The sequence below is a fragment of the Octopus sinensis genome, linkage group LG15, assembly GCF_006345805.1.
Source record: "Octopus sinensis linkage group LG15, ASM634580v1, whole genome shotgun sequence".
NCBI classification, from domain to species: Eukaryota; Metazoa; Mollusca; class Cephalopoda; order Octopoda; family Octopodidae; genus Octopus; species Octopus sinensis.
In genome coordinates this window covers 34,818,429-34,845,928 of record NC_043011.1, presented here as the reverse complement: position 1 = coordinate 34,845,928, position 27,500 = coordinate 34,818,429, and the positions used below count along the sequence as shown (strand labels likewise).

General features: G+C 39.0%; 1 protein-coding gene across 1 annotated transcript in view; it reads left to right on the top strand.

Annotated features, from left to right (window-relative positions):
• Positions 1-27,500, top strand: part of LOC115219846 (glycoprotein endo-alpha-1,2-mannosidase-like) — a 107,003-nt gene that overhangs the window by 77,503 nt on the left and 2,000 nt on the right. Inside the window, exons 2-4 of the mRNA XM_029790133.2 lie at positions 4,278-4,393; positions 17,073-17,719; positions 20,739-20,848. Of these exons, the coding sequence (XP_029645993.1) occupies positions 17,128-17,719; positions 20,739-20,848 (702 nt within the window). The 5' untranslated portion in view covers positions 4,278-4,393; positions 17,073-17,127. The remainder of the gene's footprint in view (positions 1-4,277; positions 4,394-17,072; positions 17,720-20,738; positions 20,849-27,500) is intronic.

Here is a 27,500-nt window from a genome sequence, read left to right as displayed (position 1 = left end):
GAGAGAGGGAGAAGGAGTGAGATAGAGGAGAGCCTGGGAGAGAGAGAGAAAAGACATGGAGAGGGAGAGAAGTGAGAGAGTGAAAGACAGAGAGAGAGAGAGAAAGAGAAGAGAGACAGAGTATGAGAGACCAGTAGAGAAGTGGAGAGAGAAGGAGGAGTGAGATAGAAAGAGAAAGACATGGAGAGGGAGAGAAGTGAGAGAGTGAAAGACAGAGAGAGAGAGAAAGAGAAGAGAGACATGATGAGAGACCAGTAGAGAAGTGGAGAGAGAGAGAGAGAGAAGAGAAAGGGGAAAAGGGGATGGAGAAAGGGGAGTGAGGGAGAGAGAGAAGAGGAAGGGGAGAAGGGATGGAGAAAGGGGAGAGGGGGAGAGGGAATCTTTATCTACAAAGTAGAGAATAGTATGAATCTTATTAATGTCTTGCCCAAACACTCTGTCCTCTTCCTCCCCCTTTCACACACACACACAACGGTGGCGGGTGGTGGGGGAGAATGTTTTTTTATCTTGTTTTTACTGCTTTTGTTTTTATTGCTTCTTGTGATCTTGTTGCTATTGTTCCTGTAGGCTCTGATGTTTTGTTATTGCTGTTGGTTTTCAGCCCCAGGTCATCTCTGATGGGATACACATATGATCAAAAGCATTCCAGTTTTGACCATCTCACCATTTTTTTTTTCCTTTTTCTTTTTGCCCCATTCACATACCTACAACTACACCATCAAATGTGTCCTTTGTCCTTTTTCTTAAGACAATAGGGTACGAAATCAATGCAATCTGGCTGCTATTTCTAGCTGGTTAAGAAACCCCATAGAGGCTTGCTTATTTTCTTATATAATTTTGGGTTTGGTTTTTTTCTGTTGCCTTTGGTGCTATTTATGTCAAACTGCAATGTTCAGGTTCAGCTGTACTGGAGTCGCCCTACCATTCTATCTGTCCATCTGTCTATCTGTTCATCTGTCCATTTATCCATCTATCTACTTAGCTATCACATATCTGCTATATATATATATATATATATATATGGTCCCATTCCCGGCAAGTTTCCTCTAGGTGCCTCCAGAGTGGAAGCAATATTATTGATAAAGGCCAAAATTGTGCTTTGACCCTCTGGCCAATAACTGAAGTGGAGTTGGTGATCTTTGTTTTCTGTTCATCTGTGTATTTAGTATATATTAGTATGTTTATTACTACTACACGTTTTTTTATTAATTATATATATATATATTAATTTTATTAATTAATATATATATATATTGATAGAAATGGTAAGACAACAAAAGAATGAAAGAGACCTCGATATTATGTAAATAGAGGAATTCAGTATTATTTATATATATATGTATATATATTTATATAATAAAGTATGTGATTGAGTATTATCTGGTAATTGATATTTGATTTAGATGTACTTCTCCATTTTCTTATCTTGTATATATATATATATATATATATATATATATATATATATATATATATATATATATATATATATAATGTATATTTATACATATATATATATATATTCTTTTATTCTTTTACTTGTTTCAGTCATTTGACTGTGGCCATGCTGGGGCACCGCCTGTAGTTGAGCAAATTGACTGCAGGACTTATTCTTTGTAAGCCTAGTACTTATTCTATCGGTCTCTTTTGCTGAACCGCTAAGTTACGGGGACATAAACACACCAGCATCGGTTGCCAAGCGATGTTGGCGGGGAGGGTGACAAACACAGACACACAAACATATACACATGCACACACACACATATACACACACATACACACATATATATACGACGGTCTTCTTTTCAGTTTCCATCTACCAAATCCACTCAGAAGACTTTGGTCGGCCCAAGGCTATAGTAGAAGACACTTGCCAAAGGTGTCATGTAGTGTGACTGAACCTGGAACCATGTGGCTGGTAAGCAAGCTACTTACCACACAGCCACTCCTGTACCTATATATATATAATTGTGTGTATATATATATATATATATATATAAGGTATTAACATCACCTAAATTGCTAGAAATAAGAGCTAAACATTCTAATGCTGCAGTCAAAGCACATAATTTTATGCATACATGCTGACAAACCATAATTGTCTGAAAAGCAATGGTCGAGATATCCCCAGATCGATCGATCAGTTTTGGCTTTTTTGCATCCAAGGAAATACTGGTTCAGTATCTCATATTGTTGGGGAATGAAATTGCCTTAAAATAATAGGTATATATTAAGCAATAATTTATATCCAGTTAAAAGAAGAAAAGAAAATGGAGTTAAGGAAGTTAATTATTTATTATTAACGAATTGGTCATGCCCATATATATATATATATATATATATTGTTGTATTTCAGGATGGTCATTTTTGTTTTTTTGCTAAATAAACACACACACTATATATTTTTTTCTTCACTCATTTATTACTGTTCATATTTTAACTCATGTCCATTGTCCGGAAATCTTTCATCATACATCTGTGACCTCTTCAGCAGCACTTTTCGTTTTTGTGTGTGTTCTTGCTATATAATAGACATGGTACACAAATATGCTTTGTGGTTAGGGTGTTGGACTCATGATCATAAGATTATGATTTTGGTTCCTGAACTGGGCATTGTGTTGTGTTCTTGAGGAAAAAACACTCCATCTCACACTGCTCCATTCCTATCAGTAATCCCATGTTGTAATCCCTGGATAGACATCCCATTCAGTGGGAAATACACACACACACACACACACACACACCATCCTCCTCATCATCATCCTTTAATGTCTGTTGTCCATGCTGGCATGGGTTGGATGTTTGACTGGTCTGGCATGCTGGAAGGTTGCACCAGACTCCAGTCTGATTTGGCATGGTTTTCTGCAGCTGGATGCCTTTCCTAATGCCAACCACTTTTCAGAGTGTAAAGGGTGCTTTTGAAACCATTCTTATGACTCTGGAAGAAGCTTTATCCTTTATTCAAAAAGATGAAAAGCTAAGCAGAATTTGAACTCAGAAGGTTAAAATCCAGAAGGTAAAAATCCTGCTTAGTGTTTTCTTTGATGTGCTAATGGTTCTTATTTCTTTATTGCCCACAAGGGGCTAAAACATAGAGGGGACAAACAAGGACAGACAAAGGTATTAAGTCGATAACATCGACCCCAGTGCGTAACTGGTACTTAATTTATCGACCCTGAAAGGATGAAAGGCAAAGTCGGCCTCGGTGAAATTTGAACTCAGAACGTAGCAGCAGATGAAATACCACTAAGCATTTCACCTGGCGTGCTAATGTTTCTGCCAGCTTGCCGCCTTCTATGTGCTAAAGGTTCTGCCAGTTCATCACCCCTTCCTTAATAATTGTTTTGAATTTAGGCACAAGGATAGTTGTTTGAAGGGGGAAGCTGTTAGTTGACTACATCGACCCTTTCCCCACCTCTCGCCAGCAGATGACCCGGAACTTTTTTTTATCTTCTCTAAAAGAATAGGAAGAGCAAAGTTGACCTCAATGGCATTTGAAGTCGGAATGTAAAAGCATTTTGTCCATTGTGGTTATGATTGTGTCAGCTTGGTGCCTTAATAATAATAATAATAATAATAATAATAATAATAATAATAATAACAATAATAATAATAATAATAATAATAATAATAATAATAATAATTATAATCATAATAATGATAAAAATAATAATCCTTTCTACAATAGGCACAAAGCCTGAAATTTTTAGTGGGAGGGGTGGCCAGTCGGTAAAAGATTGACTCCAGTACACAACTGGTACTTAATTTATTGACCCCAGTGGAATTTGAACTCAGAACGGGGTGACAGGCAAAATATCGCTAAGCATATTGCCTGGAATGCTAGTGATTCTGCCAGCTCACTGCCTTAATAATAATAATAATAATATTAATAATAATAATGAGGAGGAGGAGAAGGAGAAGAAGGAGGAAGAAGAGGAGGAGGAAGAAGAAGAGTAGGAGGAGAAGCAACTACTATACTAAAATCAGAAACAAAACAAAAAGAAACAGTCTCTAAAAATACGGAAAATAAAATGCTGACATGCTGTAATTTCATTTCTCTTCCTTCCCATCTTGAAGTTTTGTTGCATGTTCTAAAAAAAAGACAAAAAAACCGTTTTTTTAAATTCTGTTTTCTTAGTCCTCCACACCCAAACATACACACACACACACATGCAAACACACATGTGCATGCAGACGCTTCTTTTTCTTTAATCTTCCATTAAATCTGTCTGACTCTTTTTTTTTTTTAATGTCATGATTTTTTCTTGTCATTTCAGACCGTGAGAAATATCCCATACCTATATACATAAATATAAAAAGGAAGGGAATTTTCTGCCCTTTCCTATGGATTGTCTTCTTTGGATGTCTTACCCTGATTATTGTCCCTTCTATGGTACGTACTGTTATATTAATCACTCCTCTTTTCCTCCTTTCTCTGTTTAGCTCTTTAGTCCACCCCATACTGTCCCACATTTGTTCTATCTGTCACGTACTTCTAGGCTGCAAAGGTTTCCTATGATATTATTATTATTATTATTATTATTATTATTATTATTATTATTATTATTATTATTATTATTATTGAGTGAGAGAGCAGTGCATGCCATCAAAGTGACACTGGGGTAAAATATACGAAGCCCAATATACCCATCATGACTACCCGTCTGATAAAGGTACACCAGGCACATGCATCACAACCATATGTGCGCGACATGGTGATCTCATATCAAGATAAACAGCACATGACCTTGCAGGTGGGGCCCAGTTAGAATTTTCTTCAGGTTGAATAGCCCATCCCACTCAAACGGTCCCTGAATAAGGGTTGTTTAAGGATGTTGAAAGAACCACCCATGTTTCCAGAGGTGAACTATTCAAACCCCAAAGAATCCCTCTCAACACATGGCTATGATGCTCCCCCACTACTTCTGCTCATGATCAGAGATGCACATATCGTCAGCCACTAAGGGACATGCTCAACTGGTTAAGGTCAAACAACTGACAAGCAAATCTATTATTATTATTATTATTATTTATTATTATTATTATTATTTATTATTATTATTATTATTTATTATTATTATTTATTATTATTATTTATTTATTTATTTATTTAGAGGAGACAAACAAGTACAGACAAAGAGATTAAGTCGATTACAACGACCCCAGTGCATAAATGGTACTTATTTAATTGACCCCGAAAAGATGAAAGGCAAAGGCGACCTTGCTGGAATTTGAACTCAGCGCATAATGTACCGCTAAGCATTTTGCCTGGCGTGCTAACGATTCTGCCAGCTTGCCACCCTATTACTATTACTATTATTATTATTATTATTATTATTATTATTATTATTATTATTATTATTATATTATTATTGTTATTATTATTATTATTATTATTATTATTATTATTATTATTATTATTATTATTAGGGAGCTGGCAGAATCATTAGCATGCCAGGAGAAATGCTAAGCGGTATTTTGTCTGCCGCTACGTTCTGAGTTCAAATTCCGCCGAGGTTGACTTTGCCTTTCATCCTTTCGGGGTCGATTAAATAAGTACCAGTTATGCACTGGGGTCGATATGATCGGCATAATCCGTTTGTCTGTCCTTGTTCGTTCTCTCTGTGTTTAGCCCCTTGTGGGTAGTAAAGAAATAGGTATTTTGTCTGCCACTACGTTCTGAGTTCAAATTCCTCTGTGGTCAACTTTGCCTCTCATCCTTTCAGGGTCGATAAATTAAGTACCAGTCAAGTACTGGGGTCTGTGTGATTGATTGTCCCCCTCCCCACAAAAATGCAGGCCTTGTGCATATAGTAGAAGGGATTATTATTATTATTATTATTATCATTATTATTATTATTTATTATTATTATTATTATTATTATCATTATTACTATTACTATTATTATTTGGGAGCTGGCAGAATCATTACCATGCCAGGCGAAATGCTTAGCAGTATTTCGTCTGCCACTACATTCTGAGTTCAAATTCTGCTGAGGTCGACTTTGTCTTTCATCATTTCAGGATCGATAAATTAAGTACCAGTTACATACTGGGGTCGATGTAATTGACTAGTCCGCTCCCCCAAATTTCAGGCCTTGTGCCTATAGTAGAAAGGATTATTATTATTATTATTATTATTATTATTATTAAGGTGGCGAAGGCAGCGAGCCGGCAGAACTGTTAGCATGCTGGGCGAAATACTTTGCGGTATTTCGTCTGCTGCTACATTCTGAGTTCAAATTCAGCCGAGGTTGACTTTGCGTTTTATCCTTTCAGGGTCAATAAATTAAGTACCAGTTGAGCACTGGGGGGGGGGGGATGTAATTGACTAGTCCCCTCCCCTCCAAATTTCAGGACTCGTGCCTTTAGTAGAAATCATTATTATTATTATTATTATTATTATTATTATTATTATTATTATTGTTATTATTATTGTTATTGTTATTGAGGCGGTGAGCTGACAGAATCGTTAGCAACCTGGGCAAAATGCCTAGCAGTATTTTGTCTGTCTTTGGGTTCTGAGTTTGCCAGGGTCAGCTTTGTTTGTCATCCTTTCGAGCTTGATAAAGTAAGTACCAGTTGAATACTGGGGTTAATGTAATTGACTAGCACCCACCTCTGCAATTGCTGACGTTGTGCCAAAATTTGAAACCAACAATATTATTATTATTGTTGTTGTTTTTATTTGTTATTGTTATTGTTGTTATTATCATCATCATTATTATTATTATTATTATTATTATTATTATTCTTTTGAGGATGTGTTATCATTATCATTGTTGTTGTCGTCATCAACAACCATCATAATCTCCATGATTACCACCACCACCACCACCACCACCACCACCATCATCATCAACATCATCATCACCACCATCGTCATCATCATCATCATCATCATCATCGTTAACATCTCTTTTTTCCATGCTGGCTTGGCTTGGATGGTTCAAAAGGAACCTATGACGATGATGCAGAGGTCTGCACCAAGCTCCACGATGTACTTTGGCAGGGTATCTGCAGCTGGATCTCCTTCCTAATGCTGACCACTTTACAGAATGTACTTCTTATGGTGCTTGTTGTTCTCATTATACAAGCCCCACTGAAGTCATTAAGTACTTGCAAGACAGCCCCCCACCCCACCCCGACTGAATTGGGGTACAGCACCGAAGGAGGGGGAAAACTATGGTAGAATGGGGCAAAATATTGCTAGCCCAAAACTCAAGCTTCCTTTTTTACCCAGGCATGGGATTGGCTGTGGTCCTCGCTGGATAGAGAGGAGGGAAAGAAGGAGTAAGAAGGTGAGAGTGAGAGTGAGAGTGATGCAGTGGGGGGTAAGTGGGAGAGAGAGATAGAGAGAGAGAAGAACTGATTCCAGTACTAGAGTGGTGGTTCCTGTTTCCACTGCTTTATCAATCTGATACTACCTTGGTTCAAGAGAAGCCTCTGCCTGGTCACTTGACATGCAAGAAATAGCAGTCGGCTGGCTTTCCATCATATCACACAACCTGTTTGTTGTTTGAAGAAAATAATCAACACATTGGATAATATAATTTTAGATATATTGTTTATGAAAATAAAATATTAAATGAATAGAAAGACTGGGTGGTCATAACAGGAAAGCTTTTGACTATACATCTGCCTAATCAGAGCTAGATTGGAGTTAAGCAGCAACAACAACAACCACAGTTGTTGATGATGATGGGAAAATAATGGTTTCGGACCATTCCCTTACTCTTTTTCTAATTTGTTTTTCGTAAAAAATAATTTTTGGGTTTTGAAATGCAGCCTTGTCAAATGGTAGTTAAATTCAATGTAATCTAACTTTAAAAAGGTTTTCCTAATTTTTGTATTAAAACCTCTGGGAATAATCACAGAAGCAGGTGAGGCTATGTGGTAAGAAGTTTGCTTCCCAACAACATGGTTTTGGGTTCAATCCCACTGTGTGGCACCCCTGGCAATAGTAGAAGCCTTGTGAATAGATTTGGTTGACAGAAACTGAATGAAGCCTGTTGTATATATATATATATCTGCTTTCCATGCTAGCATGGGTTGGATGATTTGACTGAGGACTGGCGAACCAGATGGCTGCACCAGGCACCAGTCTTGATCTGGCAGAGTTTCTACAGCTGGATGCCCTTCCTAATGCCAACCACTCCTGCAGTGTAGTGGGTGCTTTTACGTGCCACGGGCACGAGGGCCAGTCAGGCGGTACTGGCATACAGCAAGAAGTAAATTTTGTCTCTTTTTAGGGAAACAAAAAGGTTTATAGGACTGTAAAAGAGAAGTGCTCAAATGTAATGGAGGCAGAGACAGAAAAACATTGATAATAGAACAAACATCAGATTCAAGTCAACGACTTTATTTATAACACCACGCCTCCAAACATTTGATCATATATAAATATTACCAAGGCTCTTAAACATATAAAGTATACATATACCAAAAACACAGAAGGTAAAAATAAATATGCGAATAAAAATACAGATATATAGAACGGCCTATCAAGAAGGTATATACAATCAACTAAAAATTCTAAAGCGTGTCATGCTACTAAAAATCTAAATAAAATAAAATAAAATATCAGTCAACTAAAAAAATTTTTTACTTCTTTCAAACAAAAGAGTATGTCAAAAAAGTTCATTTCATAAAAACCATGGTAGGTTGGAGTCCAGGAGCAAAAAGAGTTCAAGTCAAACACACCAATAGCCATTTCGGGAGTTCATTGCTGTGGTTCGATTATGAGTTAAAGTGCATCTCGGCAATGACCCCTTCATCAGGATGAACAGGAACATTCGATTTATTTTATTTTATTTAGATTTTTAGTAGCATGACACGCTTTAGAATTTTTAGTTGATTGTATATACCTTCTTGATAGACCGTTCTATATATTTGTATTTTTATTCACATATATGATTTTTACCTTCTGTGTTTTTTTATATATGTATACTTTATATGTTTTTTTTATATATGTATACTTTATATGTTTAAGAGCCATGGTAATATTTATATATGATCAAGTGTTTGGAGGCGTGGTGTTATATATAAAGTCGTTGACTCGAATATGATGTTTGTTCTATGATCAATGTTTTTTTATATGTGTGTGTATCTGTATCCATATATGGTGTGTATGTATCTTTCTGTATGTGTTTGTCCTCCATCGCTACTTGACAACTGGTGTTTGTTTGTTTACATCCCTGTAACTTAGCAGTTTGACAAACAAGTCTGACAGAATAAGTACCCGGCTTAAGAAAATAAGTCCTCTGACTTGATGGATTTAGTCAAACAAATTGCCCCCATTGTTTCTTTGTTCTGAAGTCTGGTACTTACTCTATCACTCTCTTTTTGCTGGACTGCTAAGTCACCGAGATTTATATAAACCAACATCAGTTTTCAAGTGGTGGTGGGGGACAATACAAAAACGTACACACACACACCACAGGCCTCTTTCAGTTTCCACCTACCAAATGTGCTCAGAAGGCTTTGGTCAGTTCGGGGCTATCGTTTAAGACAGTTGCCCAACATGCCATGCAGTGGGACTGAAACCCAGAACCATGTGGTTGTGAAGCAAACTTACCACATGGCCACACCTGTGCCCATATAGTCATGCTTTTAACAGTTTTTTGTTTAAAAATTTTTTTATATGAAAGGCATGAGCATTTTTTTTTATTTGATCTTCAGTATGGGTTTTCTATTACAACTATAATGGACTTTGTTCCTCAGAGCTAGCTGGACTTAAATCACCACCACTCTGTCCCTCAATCCTGCGATACCCTTTATACCCAAACATTTCCTTCCAAGAGTTCCATCCCTCTGGAATTTTTTCTCTGCTTTCAGGTCTTTCCAGCAAATTTTGACCCACAACAAGTTGGATGGGACATTAATAATATCAAACTCACAAGTCTTGGCTGGTCTGCTCTTTGCGCTAAACTTTATGAGTAAAAAAAACTTTTTTTTAGGCACAGGAGTGACTGTGTGGTAAGTAGCTTGCTTGCCAACTACATGGTTCTGGGTTCAGTCCCACTACGTGGCATTTTGGGCAAGTGTCTTCTACTATAGCCTCGGGCCAACCAAAACCTTGTGAGTGGATTTGGTAGACGGAAACTGAAAGAAGCCCGTCGTATATATATGTGTGTGTGTGTGTGTGTTTGTCCCCCCCACCCCCCAACATCGCTTGACAACCGATGCTGGTGTGTTTACGTCCCCGTAACCTAGCGGTTCAGCAAAAGAGACCGATAGAATAAGTACTAGTCTTGCAAAGAATAAGTTCTGGGGTCGATTTGCTCGACTAGAGGCGGTGCTCCAGCATGGCCGCAGTCAAATGACTGAAACAAGTAAAAGAGTAAAGAATAAGAAATTCAATTTTCCTTCACCAGAGTCATCTAGAGTTGCCTCCCATTAATCAAATCCCCACTTTCTCTCTCTCAAAAATATCATAACCATCATCATCACCATCGTTTAATGTCCATTTTCCATGCTGGCATGGGTTTGACAGTTTATATATATATATATATATATATATATATATATACGAGGGGTGCTGAAAAGTTCCTGGCTCTAAGGGTGTCAAAAAAGACCTGGCTTCAAGGGTGTTGTGAAAGGCCTGGCTTTAAGGGTGTCACGAAAGACCTGGCTGGAGGTCCAACCATCCGAGTTCTTTTACAAAGCTTATTAAGATTGAAGGACTGCTGCAATAAGTGTGTGAATCTGAGAGGGGAATATGTTAAATAAGATCATAATTAACTGATCTTCCTGTATTTTCTTTCACCGAAAGCCAGGAATATTTTAGCATCCCCTTGTACATACATATACGTGTGTGTGTGTGTGTGTTTGTGTATAGGTATGTTTGTTGGTGTGTGTGTGTCTGTGTGTATGTATATATATATATATATATATATATACACACACACACACACACACATATATATATATATATATACACACATCTATGTATGTATATATATATGCATATACATGTGCACATGCACACTCGCATACAGGGCAGTAATGCTAATGCTTAACAAGAGAGTAAACTATTGAAAACTGTAATAATGATACTGTTCGATATTTTAGAGATGAGGAATTCTGTACATTATTTACATTATTTACATTAGACGGATATGTGTCCTCATCTTGTTTGTTGTTACCATAACCTTTCGGCTGATATACTCTCCAGCCTTCATCAGGTGTCCTGGTAGAATTTTGAACCCAACCCTGGTTCATTATGCTATATGCTCACGCATTACGTTATATGCCCACGGGGATATAGCATAATGGTTAAGACTGCAGGCTACTAACCCCAAGATTCCGAGTTCAATTTTATTGACCCCAGTACTTAGCTAGTACTTTATTTCATCAACCTTCCTAAGTATTTGACTGGTACTTTATTTTATCAACACCCAGTACTTTACGGATTCCCCTCATCTTCACATTAAAAGAAAAGGGATCATTTTGGTTTGGGGAGACTTGGTTTTTTTGATGTCCATGTGATGTCTTACTGCCTTTACAGTGTTCACAGAGCATTGAGCAGTAGTCATGACATTGGCATTTTGATGTCTGGCATGAATCATCATGATGCAAGTAACTTTTTTTCAAATATTCAGATGGCTTCCAGTCCTCCACGTCAGCTAACATTTTGTCAACTACAACTTTAATTTTTATGCTCTGCAACACTGTCGACTGTTAATACGTGAAGCTGTTCGTGTAAAAGGAAGACCTAAAATGTAGCCAAATTTAGCCCAAACTCCATAACGATGGGGTGCTAAAAAGTTTTTGGTTTTAAGGGTATCGCAAAAGGCCTGGCTGGAGGTTCAACCTTCCGAGTTCTTTTACAGGGATTAGAAAAACTGAAGGACTACTGTAATAAGTGTGTGAATCCAAGAGGGGAATATGTTGATTAAAATCATAATTAACTGATCCTCCTGTATTTTCTTTTACCCAAAGTTGATAACTTTTCAGTGCCCACTCATACCTATTTCTTTATTACCCACAAGGGGCTAAATACAGAGGGGACAAACAATGACAGACATAGGTATTAAGTCGATTACATCGACCCCAGTGCGTATCTGGTACTTAATTTATCGACCCCGAAAGGATGAAAGGCAAAGTCGACCTCGGCGGAATTTGAACTCACAACGTAACGCAGACGAAATACCGCTAAGCACTTCGCCCGGCGTGCTAACGTTTCTGCCAGCTCGCCGCCTCATACCTGCTAAGACTACATTATCCAGTGTGTCCTTTCTTTAAGACATGATTAGGGTGCCTGCATGCACGTAATGATATCTATTTCACATCTAGGTTGCAGGTTTAGATTTTTCCAAAGTGGTTTTTGTGGGGTCACAGCAAACTCGGTGGCTGTTCAGATGTTTATGTCTTTTTTAAAAAAAAAGAGTATTGATTTTTTTCTTTTTCTTTTTTTTGTGGTTTGCAGTATAGATATGTATGAGATGACACTGTTGTTGTTGTTGTTGTAGTTGTATTTTGTTTTATTATGATGACAATATTATGGTACTGCCTTTTTAGGGTGTAGAGCTGGCAGAATCAGTAAGTGTATCGGGGTGGGGTGGGGGAGGAAAAATAATTTGCTCAGACATTATTCCCCACTCAACGTTCTGAGTTCATTTCCCCTCGAAGGTCATCTTTGCCTTTCATCCTTTCAGGGGCTGATAAAATAAGTACCAGTTGAACACTTGGGGAAGGAAGGGTGTCCGCATAGCTGACTTCCCCGCTCCCCCCCCCCCGAAATTGCTGACCTTGTGCCAAAATTTGAAACCATTATTATGTGTGCCGGTGGTGGTAGTGGTGCTGGTAGTGGTGGTGGTGGTGGTGGTGGTGATGTTATAGTTATTTATGTTGTAGGCCTTGAGAGTGATATAGTTGTTTTGTTTACTTAGGATAGCATGATTTTGTAGTTGCAATGGTGGTGCCGGTGGCACCACAGATAATGGTGGTGGTGGTGTTGGGGACGGAGGGAAGGGTGATTGACATTTTTTTTTTTAGTGATGTAAAGAAAAAAGTAGTGGTGTTGCATGTGGTGGTGGCGAGGATAGTGAGGTGATCAGATCATGGTGATGTTAATGTTGTGTTTATATTTCTGCCACGATGGCATGATTTTATTGGCTGTTGCTGTTGTTGTTATGGTGGTGATAGTGGTGGTGGTAGTAGTAGTAGTAATGGTAGTAGTAGTGGTAGTAGTAGTGGTAGTAGTAGTAGTAGTTATAGTAATGGTAGTAGTAGTAGTGGTGGTGGTAGTAGTTGTAGTTGTAGTAGTAGTAGTAGTAGCGATGGTGGTGGCGGGGGGTGGTGGTGGCATGTTATTGTTATGATAGGGATAATTATCTTTGTTATCATGTCATCATTTTGTTGTTGGTTTGTGATGGTGGTGGGTGGTGGTGATGGCGGGGGGGGGTTAGCGGGGGTGAGGGTGGGGTTGGAAATAGTTACTATGGAAATGGTTAGTTGTGGTGGTGGTGATGGTGGTGCAGGGTTGGGGTTGGGGGCAATGGAAGTCCCAGGTGATAGGAGACATGTTTTTGCTAAAATGGTGATGGGTGGTGGTCGTAGTCTGACTGCTGTTGTTCTTGTTGCTGGGTGGTGGTTGTGATGATGGTAGTGGTAGTCGTGGTGGTGGTGGTGATGGTGGTGGTGATCATGACAACAAGACCAGTGGTGGCAGTGGTCATGAAGATGATGATGATGATGATGGTTTAGAGGCATAATTTAGGAATCATTATCTTAAAACTGTCATTGTTGTTTATTATCATCAGCAGAGAATTGAGAGAATATATTGTTGTTGCTGTTGCTGCTGTTGTTGTTGGATATTCCAAACTCTGGTTAAAAGTTCATTTATTTATCATATTTATATTTAGTTCATGCCTTTTCAAAATCTTTCCTCTGCTTGAGGCAGAAGAGGAGGAGAAAGAGGAGGAGGAGTGAGAGGTGATCAACAAGATGATGCAGGAGTGGCTGTGTGGTAAGTAGCTTGCTTACCAACCACATGGTTCCGGGTTCAGTCCCACTGCATGGCATCTTGGGCAAGTGTCTTCTACTATAGCCTCGGGCCGACCAAAGCCTCGTGAGTGGACTTGGTAGACGGAAACTAAAAGAAGCCCATCGTATATATGTATATATATATATGTGTGTGTATGTTTGTGTGTCTGTGTTTGTCCCCCTATCATTGCTTGACAACCGATGCTGGTGTGTTTATGTCCCCGTTACTTAGCAGTTCGGCAAAAGAGACCGATAGAATAAGTACTGGGCTTACAAAGAATAAGTTCTGGGGTCGATTTGCTCAACTAAAGGCGGTGCTTCAGCATGGCCACAGTCAAATGACTGAAACAAGTAAAACAGTAAAACAGTAAAACAGTATGACAATGTTGATGATGATGATGATGGTGGTGGCAGTGGTGGTGAGGAGTAGAAACTAAAGTTGATGATGATGGTGGTGGTGGTGGTAGTGATTGTAATGGTGATATAGATGGTGGTGAAGAGTAAGTAACCCCCTCCCACCAAGGTGGTCAACAAGAGGATGGTGATGGTGGTGTTGAGGAGTAAAAGTGAGAGGTGAGCAACAAAATTATGACAGTGATGGTGTGGTTGTGCTGTTATTGTTGTTGTGGTTGTTGTCGTTGGTATGGAGGCGGGGGGGGGGTTGGCAGTGTTGGTGGTGATTTATTTGGTTCAGGGCTACCTATCAACACTGCTGCTCCTGCTGTTGTAGCATCAACAGCAACAACAACAACAGCTACTACTGCTGCCATCACTACCACCACCACCACCACCATCACCACCACCGCCGCCATCACCATCACAATGATGCCTTTTGAGAAGTGCTGAGAATTCAGCTAATTTGTACCCAGGCACAGAAGTGGCTGTGTGGTAAGTAGCTTGCTTACCAACCACATGGTTCCGGGTTCAGTCCCACTGCGTGGCACCTTGGACAAGTGTCTTCTACTACAGCCTCCAGCCGACCTAAGCCTTGTGAATGGATTTGGTAGACGGAAACTGAAAGAAGCCTGTCGTATGTATGTAAAGTTAATCCAAACATGAAAACACAAAGAGAAAACACAACAACGCGAGGACGTTGAACAAATATAGTATTATTTGATGCTCAGCAAGGAAGGGAAGAAGGAGGGCTTTATGTTTCGAGCGGAGCTCTTCGTCAGAAACATAGGAAAAGGAAAGATCCAGAGAAGGGGAGACGGAGGAAAAAAATCGCCAACGGTACACACGCGGTCTGTATATGTATATATTTGTGTGTGTGTGTTTGTGTGTCTGTGTTTGTTCCCCCAACATCGCTTGACAACTGATGCTGGTGTGTTCAGCAAAAGAGACCGATAGAATAAGTACTAGGCCTACAAAGAATAAGTCCTGGGGTCGATTTGTTCGACTGAAGGCGGTGCTCCAGCATGGCCACAGTCAAATGACTGAAAGTAAAACCCAAGATTATAATCTATATGACTGTAACCAAACTCTCTCTCTCTCTCTCTCTCTCCCCTCCCACTAGCTCAATATAAAAACAGATAAAACAGAGCCCTTATAATTTATCACTACAAACGGTGGTGGTAGTATGGGGTGGGGAACTAACTGATCATTTGTTATTTGTTACTTTTTGCCATTTACTTGTTCCAGTCTGAGTCTTTAGTTGTTAGAAATTGTGAGTGCAGTAAACAAACCAACACTCGGTTGTCAAGTTTTGGTGGTGATGGTGGTGGTAGTGATAGTAGTAGACTATGACCACCACCACCACCACCCACCAAAAACAGGGCTCCTATCACCTGGAACTTCTATTGCCCCCCACCCAGCCTGCACCACCACCACCACCACCACCACAACTAACTATTTCCATAGTAACCATTTCCAACCTCCACCCCGCCATCACCACCACACACCACCATCACCAACCAAGGAACCATCATCAACAAAATGATAGTGGTAATGGGACAAACACTAACAGAAACGCACATGCGCACACAGACACGTGCATGCACACGTGAAGTGATGATGGGACAAACACAAACACAAAACACATGCACATACACACACGTACACTTACACACACATACACACACACAGACAGATATACATAATACACACGTGCACATGCTTTCAGCTTCTGTCTACCACATCCACTCACAAAGCTTTGGTTAGCCTAAGGCTTATAGTAGAAGACACTTTCCCAAGGTGCCATGCAGTGGGACTGAACTTAAAACCATTCAGTTGGGAAGTACACTTACCACACAGCTACATGATAGCAGTACTGTTTTCAATTTCTCCCACGGAGAGAGTTACATTTGTAGACTAACTAGCATACTTCCCTGGGGAATTTGCATTTCATTTGCTTTTAAACCACAGAAATGTGTTTAGCACTATATATGTTTATAAACCTTGTAATGTCTCTTTGTCTGTTGTCCTTCTGGCAAATAAATCCTCACCAGTGTTGTCATTGTCATCACCATTCTACCAACCAATCACACTTCCAATCAGTTAAGATCAGAAGCCACGAGAGCCACTGCCTGGTAATTCCTAACCGGGAGGGCAAGGCGGTTTTCCTTTGCCTAGTGGCTGTAGCGAAAGAGGTGGTATGGTGGACTCGTTTGAAAGGGCTAAGGTCAGACACTTTCCCCTTTGGCCAAGGCCTCATCACTTTTTCAAGTTTCACTTGAAAAGGAAGGTGAGAGTAGAGAGGGAAGTGCTGTCTCATAGCAAGTTTACTGAAAGGTGGATAAATGTCGCAAGAATGGCCAGTATGAACGGACCAATTCTGAGGATACACCTGTAAGAAAAAGGTATTACAAAAGGAGAAAGGGGTTCTCTACCCCCCTTTTGACCAGACTCCTGTGGCTTTTATGGCTTTTTCCACCAGGAACCTTTCGAAGCGCCTCCCCCTTTTGGGAGTTTTTCATTGTTAAATATTTTCATTGTTACAGTTTTTATACGGATTTTTCAAACGGACAAAACCCTTTGTAACTTTCGTCCTGTGTTTTATCCCTAAATGTTATAATTGATTTTTGTCAGCCCTTTGTGGCCAATAAAACGAATTAATTATTATTATTATTATTTATCCTTTGCAGATATGCAACTGAAGTCAATGATGTGGTCAGCCAACTCCAGTGAAAAAATGCTAAAATGCTGAGGTTATCTTTACGGAAATGTGTCACCGGCGGCATATTGATATGCTTCCTGGCCGGCATACTTTTGGGGTTCCGTTTCATCACCCGGAACCCCGAGGAGGCATACAGACTGGCTGCTGGTATTGGTGACAAAAGCAAGAGGGGTGGCAATGACGACTGGAAGTTTCAGGATGAGAACTCTTTTGGTAACCAGTCTGCGACTCAGTCGAAAAATCTCATGCTGAAGAAGATGCTTGACTTCCGAGCCAAAATGCAACAAGAGAGGGTTCTGAAAGCAAAGATGCGGGCCAATCTAACAGCACATAATCACTTCACGCCGGTGCCATTCGATGAAAACGGTATGAACTACAATGTCCACGTTTTCTACTACATGTGGTATGGAAACCCTAGCTATGATGGCAAGTACTTTCACTGGAACCACCGTTTACTGCAGAATTGGAGAGAAAAGATCAGACGTAAGACCACGAGGCGCCATTTCCCACCTTTAGATATTGCCTCTAATTATTACCCCGAGTTGGGACCTTACAGCTCTTCAGACTCTGAGGTATTGTCCATTCACATGCAGGAAATAAGAGATGCTAAAATAGGTGAGTATTTCTTTGTTCTTTGTCTATTCTCTTTTCTTATTCTTTTTTCTTATTCTCTTTCTGTACACACATACATACATACCTCTTTTCTTTTTTTCACTCTCTGTGTGTGTATACATATATATATATGTCTCTCTCTCTCTCTCTCTCTCTATGTATATATATATATATATATATATATATATATATGTGTGTGTGTGTGTGTGTGAGGGCGCATGGTTCAGTGGTTAGAACGTCGAGCTTACAATCGCGAGGTTGTGAGTTCAATTCCCGGACCGGGCTGTGTGTTGTGTTCTTGAGCAAGACACTTTATTTCACGTTGCTCCAGCTAACTCAGCTGCAGAAATGAGTTGCGACATCAGTGGTGTGGAGAGGGGAGGCTGGTATGTATGGGTGACTGCTGGCCTTCCACAAACAGCCTTGCCTGGACTTGTGCCTTGGAGGGTAACTTTCTAGGTGCAATCCCGTGGTCATTCATGACCGAAGGGGGTCTCCTCCACCTATATATATATATATATCGAAGACCTGTTGAGGCAAGTGAAATCAAAATCAAAATCAAATTCGATGATTGGCATCCATGTTAGCGGGGTGCAAAGAGTGCCATACGAGTGTGATCATTGACAGAGCGGCTAACCGGCTTCCGTGCCAGTAGCACATAAAAGGCACCATTCGAGTGTGATTGTTACCAGTGTCGCCTTACTGGCACTTGTGCCTGTGCTGGTAGGGTGCCAAGAGCACCATCCAAGCGTGATCATTGCCAGAGCAGCTAACTGGCTTCCATGCCGGTGGCACATAAAAGGCACCATTCAAGCGTGATCATTACCAGCGTCGCCTTACTGGCCCCCGTGCCGGTGGCACGTAAAAAGCACCCACTACACTCTCGGAGTGGTTGGCATTAGGAAGGGCATCCAGTTATAGAAACTGTGCCAGATCAAGATTGGAGCCTGGTGCAGCCATCTAGTTCGCCAGTCCTCAGTCAAAATCGTCCAACCCATGCTAGCACAAGGGCTAAATATAGAGGGGACAAACAAGGACAGAGAAAGGGATTAAGTCAATTACATCGACCCCAGTGCGTAACTGGTACTTAATTTATCGACCCCGAAAGGATGAAAGGTTAAGTTGACCTCGGCGGAATTTGAACTCAGAATGTAAAGACAGACGAAATACCGCTAAGCATTTTGCCCGACATGTTAATGCTTCTGCCAGCTTGCCACCTTCTACAGTTTCTGTCTACCAAATCCACTCATAATGTATTGGTAAAAGACACTTAACCAAAGTGTTGCACAGCAGAACTGAAGCTGAAATCATGTGGTTACCAAGCAAGCTTCTTAACTATAAAAAAAAATAAATTGTTTTCAAAAGGCGGTGCTCCAGCATGGCCGCAGTCAAATGACTGAAATAAGTAAAAGAATAAATGTAACCTTGTCAGATGACAATTAACTTCAATGTGGTCTTCCAATATAGAAACTCCCCCCTTTGATCTAGTGGCTATGAAACTATTCTGTGGCACCCACACACAATTTGTAAATTAACCTGAAAGAATATTTCTCTCCCACCGCCTCTTCTTTCACAGCTGTGAAGTTAATGTTAAAGAGAGTACCACCTGTCACTTGTATCACTGTGTCCACCAGACTATTGATGTTGTTACACATCACTGATCACAATATGTTTCCCATGCTCTCTTGATTGCACCCTCCTTTTCCTTCCTGTCCGAATGTTTTTTTACAATTTCTTGGTTACCACTCAGTAACTGCACAGGTCTACCTGTTGCCTGTGAACTTTGCTACATGTCTGGGCCATCAGAACTTGAGCTTTTAGTAGTCTGCAATCACATCATGTACTCTGGTTCATTCATTTCAGATTTGCTCTTGAAAGGATATTCTTTGCATGGATCTTTTCATGGTCCTTTGCATTATATTCAATTGACATTCTTCTCTTTTGAAAGCTGCTCAAAGTAAAACGAGTACCAAGTTGTTTTAAATACCTACTCTAGTTGATTTATATGAGATATGAATGCAGATATCGCTGTGTGATTAAAAAAAGGTCACTTTGGTTTTGGAACATTTATAAATATTAACTTTTGGTGGCTCTTTTTCAACAAATTTTATTCAACAAAATCAATAACAGCATGTAACAAAAACATCTTTAAATGATTATTCCGGAGCATATACACCATCTACTTCAATTACTGCTTCCTATTTGCTTGGCAGACGGTCAGACTGTCATTTAAAGATGTTTTTGTTAAATATTGTTATTATTTTTAAAAATAAAATTTGTTGAAAAAAGTCGCAATAATTATGCACCAACCCAATAGATCTCTTTAAAACATAAAGTTTTTATCACAGACCCATGAGGTTATTTGATATCAAAAGGGTTAATCCTATCATAGGGATTCAGTTTAACATGAGCACTGTACAATATTCATTTATAACCAAATCCTAACTTGGCTCAGCTCACCTAGTTGTAAATGGGTTGTTTTGGGGAGTAGTTTGTTCTGTATTCAACGAATTGTGAAATGGCCTGGTTTAGTGGTTAGGGTATTTGGCTCATGATTGTAAGGCCATTTACAGCTGAGTAGACTGAAGCAACGTGAAATGAAGTGTTTTGCTCAAGAACTCAATGCACCACCTGGTGTGGAAATTGAAACCACAATCTTGCTATCATAAATGCAACCTCTAGGCCGTGCACCTTCATTTCAAGCATCTACTGCATAGTCACTTCACATTCTGTCTCTGAACCTAAGGTGGCGAGCTGGCAGATCTGAGTTCAAATTCCACCGAGGTCGACTTTGCCTTTCATCCTTTCAGGAGTTGATAAATTAAGTACCAGTTGCATACTGAGGTTGATCTAATTGACTGGTCCCCCTCCCCCAAAATTTGGGGCCTTGTGCCTAGAGTAGAAACGATTCTTTCTGTGAACCTGTTTGTCCATCCACATACCTACCTACCTACCCACCCATCTGCCTACACACCTATCAACCAAGCTCATTTTATTTTTCTCTCTGTCTCTCTTTTGCAAGGCTGTATTGCAGTTTCATGGTACCCTCCAGGACTTGCTGATGAGGAAGGCCAACCTCCTGATAGACTGATGCCCAAACTATTTCATTCTGCTTCGAAACATAATCTGAAAGTAAGTAAAAGCAAAATTGTTTTCCGTCAAAATACCCAACGAAAATATAAGATAAATTAACAGTAACAACAAATCAATGAGAGAATCTCCATTAGGTCACCTGATTTGCTACAAATAACAGCCAACTTCCCTCATGGCATATTAAACCTTTTCCTTACCGTATTTCTGTGCCTTTCAACTGATGATGTCGACCATCATCAATTAATACTGAAAATAACAAAGAATTCAGTAAAATAATTTTATCGTTATTAAAGTGGTGTTTGGAACATAAATTTATACGAAATTTTGATGGAAGGTTTAAATGAACCAGGCATTGAACTAGGCAGATGCACGCCTCAAAAAGATGGGATGGTCACAGCAACTGACCTGAAACGAAAGAACAAACACGGCTGCTGTTGTTGTTGTTAAGCAACAAGACGGGTAAGGGTGATTAGGTGATGGTCTAGGGCTTAAGGGCGGGAGACCCCAGACTTTAGAAAAAAACTTTGGTCGTCTTGTTGTAGTCGAGGGCTCTTCGTTGACGCCCGACACCACTGGGAGGTGGCCCTCGAAGTCGCTGGAAATGGAGATCTCCAGGTCAAAATTCTTGAACGGCGGCTGCTGCTGCTGTTGATGGAGGTCTCTGATCATTTCTAGTATAATAAAAAGTACAAAAAAAAAAATGCTGTTTGAAAATAAGCAACTAAGGTCGTCTAAAAGCACAAAGGGGAGGTAATCAACCACGCTTTATATAAATAAAGCGGACTTGTTAGATAGGAAAAAATACACGTTCCTCACTTTCAGAAAAATGAGTATTTTTTTTTAATGAAATCTTCTACAAATACCTTTCACATGGTCTAAATCAGGATTATGTCAGAATTTAATGTGGGTGAGGAGAATGATGGTTGTGCACACGTATACACCGATACATAATAAATCTTTTTAAAATTTCAGGCGTGTGTTAGTGTGAATGTGTGCGCACGGACCACCATTAAAAGAAAAATCATCTTTACATTAAATTTCGATATAACTAATCTATACCATCTGAAAGTTATCTGTAGAAAATTTCATGAAAAAATACCCATTTTTCTAAAACTTCTGAAGAAACAAATTTGATGGTGCAGGCGCTCACTGTGTAGGTATGCCAAATAATTTATGACATGCAAACAAGCCACATTACCAAATCCTTTCGATGATTGTATGACTTGGATGCCGGGCGCAATGCTTTGTAGTATTTCGTCTGTCTTTACGTTCTGAGTTCAAATTCCGCCGAGGTCGACCTTGCCTTTCATCCTATCAGGGTCGATAAATTAACTACCAGTTGCGTACTGGCGTCGATCTAATCGACTGGCGTCCTCCCCCAAAATTTCGGGCCTTGTACCTAAAGTAGAAAAGATTTTATTACTTGGGATTTACACGAAAAATGGCTGTTACCACAGCCATGTGCCCTCCTCTGATTTTCTCTAAAATTTTCGGAAAAATGCATTTTCTTAACGAAAATTTCTACAGGTACGTGTCGGATGTTGTAGATTACGATTGCATTGGAATTTTATGCGGAAAAACAAAAAAATAGGAAATGATGGGCTGGTGGTGGAGATAATTCATATTGTCCTCATCAAAACGTATGAAGAAATAGTTGAGATATGCAATTATGCCCCCCCCACTCCCTCATTTTAATTTTTATTTTTATTTTTAAATCATATCAAACATCACCCACATAAACGTAATCTTCTACACTAGCTGAAACGTATTTGTTGAAAATTCTATTTAAGAATATGATACCCATTTTTCAGAAAGTTGTGAAGAAACAAGTGTGTGAATCGTCTGAAACTCCTTCACTGTCTTCCGACTTCCGAAAAATTATTTAGAACAAATTTCTGGGATCTTTTCCTTTTGAACGGCAGTTTGTAACATAATTTCTAGGGTAACTAAAAAGTTTTAAACTTCGTATACTGGTAGAATGTGTTTATAAAACATCATTTTCACTTGGCTTTATTCTATAGGTTGTAACATATTTCGTCTAAAATTTCTTGCGTTTCGGCAATTTTAACCAATCAATTACCTCCATTGATGTAAATAACATTCTGTGCATAATGAATATGTCCCTCCTTTAAGAAACAGATTGGGTTTATTTACAGAATGCACAGAATGTTATTTACGTCAATGGAGGTAATTGATTGGTTAAAATTGCTGAAATGCAAGAAATTTTAGACGAAATATGTTACAACCTATAGAATTTTCTCAATAAAGCCAAAAGAAATACATGTTTTATAAACACATTCTACCAGTATACGAAGTTTAAAACATTTTAGTTACCTAGAAATTATGTTAAAAACTGCCGTTCAAAAGGAAAAGATCCAATTTCTGTATAATCGTAATCTATATCATTTGAAACGTATCTTAGGAGGGGGCAAAAATCATTAAAAAACATGCATTTTTAAAGAAAGTTATGAAGGAACAAAGTCGACAGAGGTTCACATGTTTGTACGAGTTATGATCCCCTAAAAGTTACTTAGGGTCAATTTACGAAACGGTAGTTTTTGCGTAAATGATGAATTCCCGGTACAAAACTGAAGCAACCACTTAGAAACGATCTGCCATATTCACTGTTTACCAACAATTCCATTTTATAAAAGTGACAACTAATTAAACTGAGTTAATTACAGTTTTAGGATCTTTTCGGTTTGAATGGCAGTTTTTAAAAATAATTTCCACGTAACTAAACACTTAAACTTCGTACCAATGTGTTTATAAAACATCTTTTTCTCTTGGCTTTATTGAGAAAATTCTATGGTTTGTAAGATATTTGCTGTTTTTTTTCTTCAATTTCTGCAATTTCAACCAATCAATGACGTCTATTGAGGTGAAAACAGTCTGTGCCGTATGAAAATGTCCCTCGTTTAAGAAACAGATTGGGATTATTTACGTTTGTGAAGAAAAAAAAGATACACTTCCCCCACCCCAACCCTAACTAACCCTAACCCTAAAATAGATTGAAATGCAATAGATCGATACTTGGGTCATAATTATGGGTGACAATTTCATATGACACCGCTAGAAAAAACTGCTGTTCAAACTGAAAAGATCCCAGTTTTACAACCATTTTATAAGCATAATACCACACACCTTAAAATTTTTATTGGTATTCGAGTGTTGCAGTCGTATAATGTAAATATTTTTCTAATTTTGGTACAAGACCAGCAGTTATGAGGGTAGGGGAAATCGATCATATCGACTCCAGTGCTCCTCAACTGGTAGTTATTTTATCGTTCCCGAAGGAGTGAAAGGCAAGTTTGACCTCTACGGCATTTTGTCCGGCGTGGTAAATAGTTCTACCTGCTCGTCGCTTAATGAGCCTCTGAGATCACTAAAACTAATTAAACTGATTTAATGACAGTTTTACAATCTCTTTTTAAACAACTAGCAGTATCGCCCGGCGTTGCTCGGGTTTGTAAGGGAAATAACTATATAAGCATTTTTAGAGAGTTATAGCCAAAAAATAGCAATAAAAAATTGCATTAAAAATGGAAAAAAAAGATGGTAAATTTTTTTAAATCGTTGACTCATCGTAGACATTTTTAGAGAGTTACTTCCCTTATATAATAGCGAAAAAATGCATTAAAATGATGGTAAATTATTTTTTAAATCGTAGACTCATCGTAGACGCGCGCTAATACCCAGAAGGGCTCGATATGAATCACGACTATAAGATACCCGCTTTTGGTTACACTGCACCGCAAAATGTGGGAGTAGTTAGGAATCTAAATCGTAGGAGACAGACACACAACTTGACTTTTATATATAAAGATAAAATTATTAAATACTCTATTTATGAACTTTTGGAGACATACGAGTGATTCATAATAGTTTGTATGGTCTCTTCGTTTTTTTTTTTTTTGTTTTCTTTTTGTACTTGAGATCGTTTGTGTAACAAGTTTACCTACGAACCCATTTTTTTTTTTGTTACTATCTTTTAAATTGAATAACTAAATGTATAACATATATTAAACATTGCTTTGAAATGATTAAATGATCTGTATTGGTATATATTAAAAAAAAAAAAATTCTGTTAACATTTCCTTGCTAAGAATTAAAAGTTATATTTATGTGAGGCGCAGGCGCGGCTGTGTGGTTGAGAAGTCCGCTTTGCAACCATGTACTTTTAGGTTCAGTCCCATTGCACGGCACCTTGGAGAAATGTCTTCTACTGAAGCCCCGATCCTTGTGAGTAGATTTAGTAGACAGAAACTGTGAGGAAGTCCGTTGTGTGTGTGTATTCTTTTACTTGTTTCAGTCATTTGAGTGTGGCCATACCGGAGCACCTCAGGACTTATTCTTTGTAAGCCTAGTACTTATTCTATGAGTACCTATTGCTGAACCGCTATGTTATGGGGGCATAAACACACCAACATCGGTTGTCAAGCGATTGTGGGGGACAAACACAGACACAAAAACATACATACGCTATAGTAGAAGATGCTTGCCTAAGGTGCCATGCAGTGGGACTGAACCCGGAGCCATGTGGTTGGGAAGCAAACGTCTTACCACGTGTGTGTGTTGTTAAATTTTTTTCAACTACATATCATTCTTTCGGTATACCTCTCAGGAATGTCAAAATTCGATCATATGGGACCGTAATTATTTATTTACTTTTGTATTCATGACCTTTGGAAGGCGACATTTGCTCTGAAGGGAGAGCCGAAAGTGAAAGATATATGTACGTGTATATGAAATAGACCTGTCTGTATGTGTGTGTGTGTGTGTGTGTGAGAGAGAGTGAAAGTGTGTGTTGTCATGTATTACTCTTTACTCTTTTACTTGTTTCAGTCATTTGACTGCGGCCATGCTGGAGTACCGCCTTTAGTCGAGCAAATCGACCCCGGGACTTATTCTTTGTAAGCCCAGTACTTATTCTATCGGTCTCTTTTGCTGAACCGCTAAGTGACGGGGACGTAAACACACCAGCATCGGTTGTCAAGCAATGCTAGGGGGACAAACACAAACATACACACACACACACATATATATATACATATATACGACAGGCTTCTTTCAGTTTCCGTCTACCAAATCCACTCACAAGGCATTAGTCGGCCCGGGGCTATAGCAGAAGGCACTTGCCCAAGATGCCACGCAGTGGGGCTGAACCCGGAACCATGTGGTTGGTTAGCAAGCTACTTACCACACAGCCACTGTGTGTAAGTGGCACTGAAAGGCTCTTTGTCACTCATACACATCTTTCATATATACGTACATACATAAATATATATGCATACATCTTTTTTGTAAGTGTGCGTGTGAGACAGAGAGAGCGAGAGAGTGTGTGTAAGTGAGAGAGTGAAGGTGTGTGTTGTCATATATGTATTTTTTCGCATGTGTAAGTGGCATTCTCACATTATCCTTCGTATGTACGTATACAAGACGACACACCCCGTCACTCACTTTCTCTCTCACACACACGTCCATTTCATACACACGTACATACATCTTTCACTTTCTCCTCTTTCACTTTAAAGCAAAAGTAAATAAATAAGGAATTTTTACAGAAATTAACCAACAATCATATGGTCCCACATAATCGAATTTTGACGGTCCTGAGGGGTATACCGACCCCCAATAGAAAGTACAAGAAAAATTTTTTTTTGATTTTTTCGGTTTGAACAGCAGTTTTTTTTCTAGCGGTGTCATATGAAATTGTCGTCCAAAATTATGACCCTAGTATCGATCTATTGCATTTCAATCTGTTTTAGGGTTAGGGTTAGGGGTGGGGGGAAGGGTATCTTTTTTTTCTTCACAAATGTAAATAAACCCAATCTGTTTCTTAAACGAGGGACATATTCATACGGCACAGAATGTTTTTTTTTTACATCAATGGACGTCACTGATTGGTTGAAATTGCAGAAATTGAAGAAAAAAAAACCAACAAATATCTTACAAACTATCGAATTTTCTCAATAAAGCCAAAAGAAATAGATGTTTTATAAACACATTCTACCAGTATACGAAGTTTAAAAGTGTTTAGTTACCTAGAAATTATGTTAAAAACTGCCGTTCAAACCGAAAAGATCCAATTTTTTTTAAATACTAAGTCTTAGGGGCAATTTATTTGACTAAACTGCTCAATGCGGTGCCTCGGCATGGGCGGAATCCAATGACCTAAACAAAAGATAAATTTCCCGTCTGATTCTTGCACTTTTGAAAAAATAGGCTAATCAAGATTACTTGTCTCTGATTATTCTAGAGCTCCTCATAGCAGAAAAGTACCCTTATATAGGTAACAATTCAGTGCGCAAAGTCTCAGCTTCGACTGAGTTCTCCACTAATTTTAATTTGTTTATTCTACATAGGCGCAGGAGTAGCTGTGTGGTAAGTAGCTTGCTAACCAACCACATGGTTCCGGGTTCAGTCCCACTGCGTGGAATCTTGGGCAAGTGTCTTCTGCTATAGCCCCGGGCCGACCAATGCCTTGTGAGTGGATTTAGTAGACGGAAACTGAAAGAAGCCTGTCGTATATATGTATATATATATATATATGTGTGTGTTTGTGTGTCTGTGTTTGTCCCCCTAGCATTACTTGACAACCGATGCTGGTGTGTTTACGTCCCCGTAACTTAGCGGTTCGGCAAAAGAGACCGATAGAATAAGTAGAAAGAATAAGTCCCGGGGTCGATTT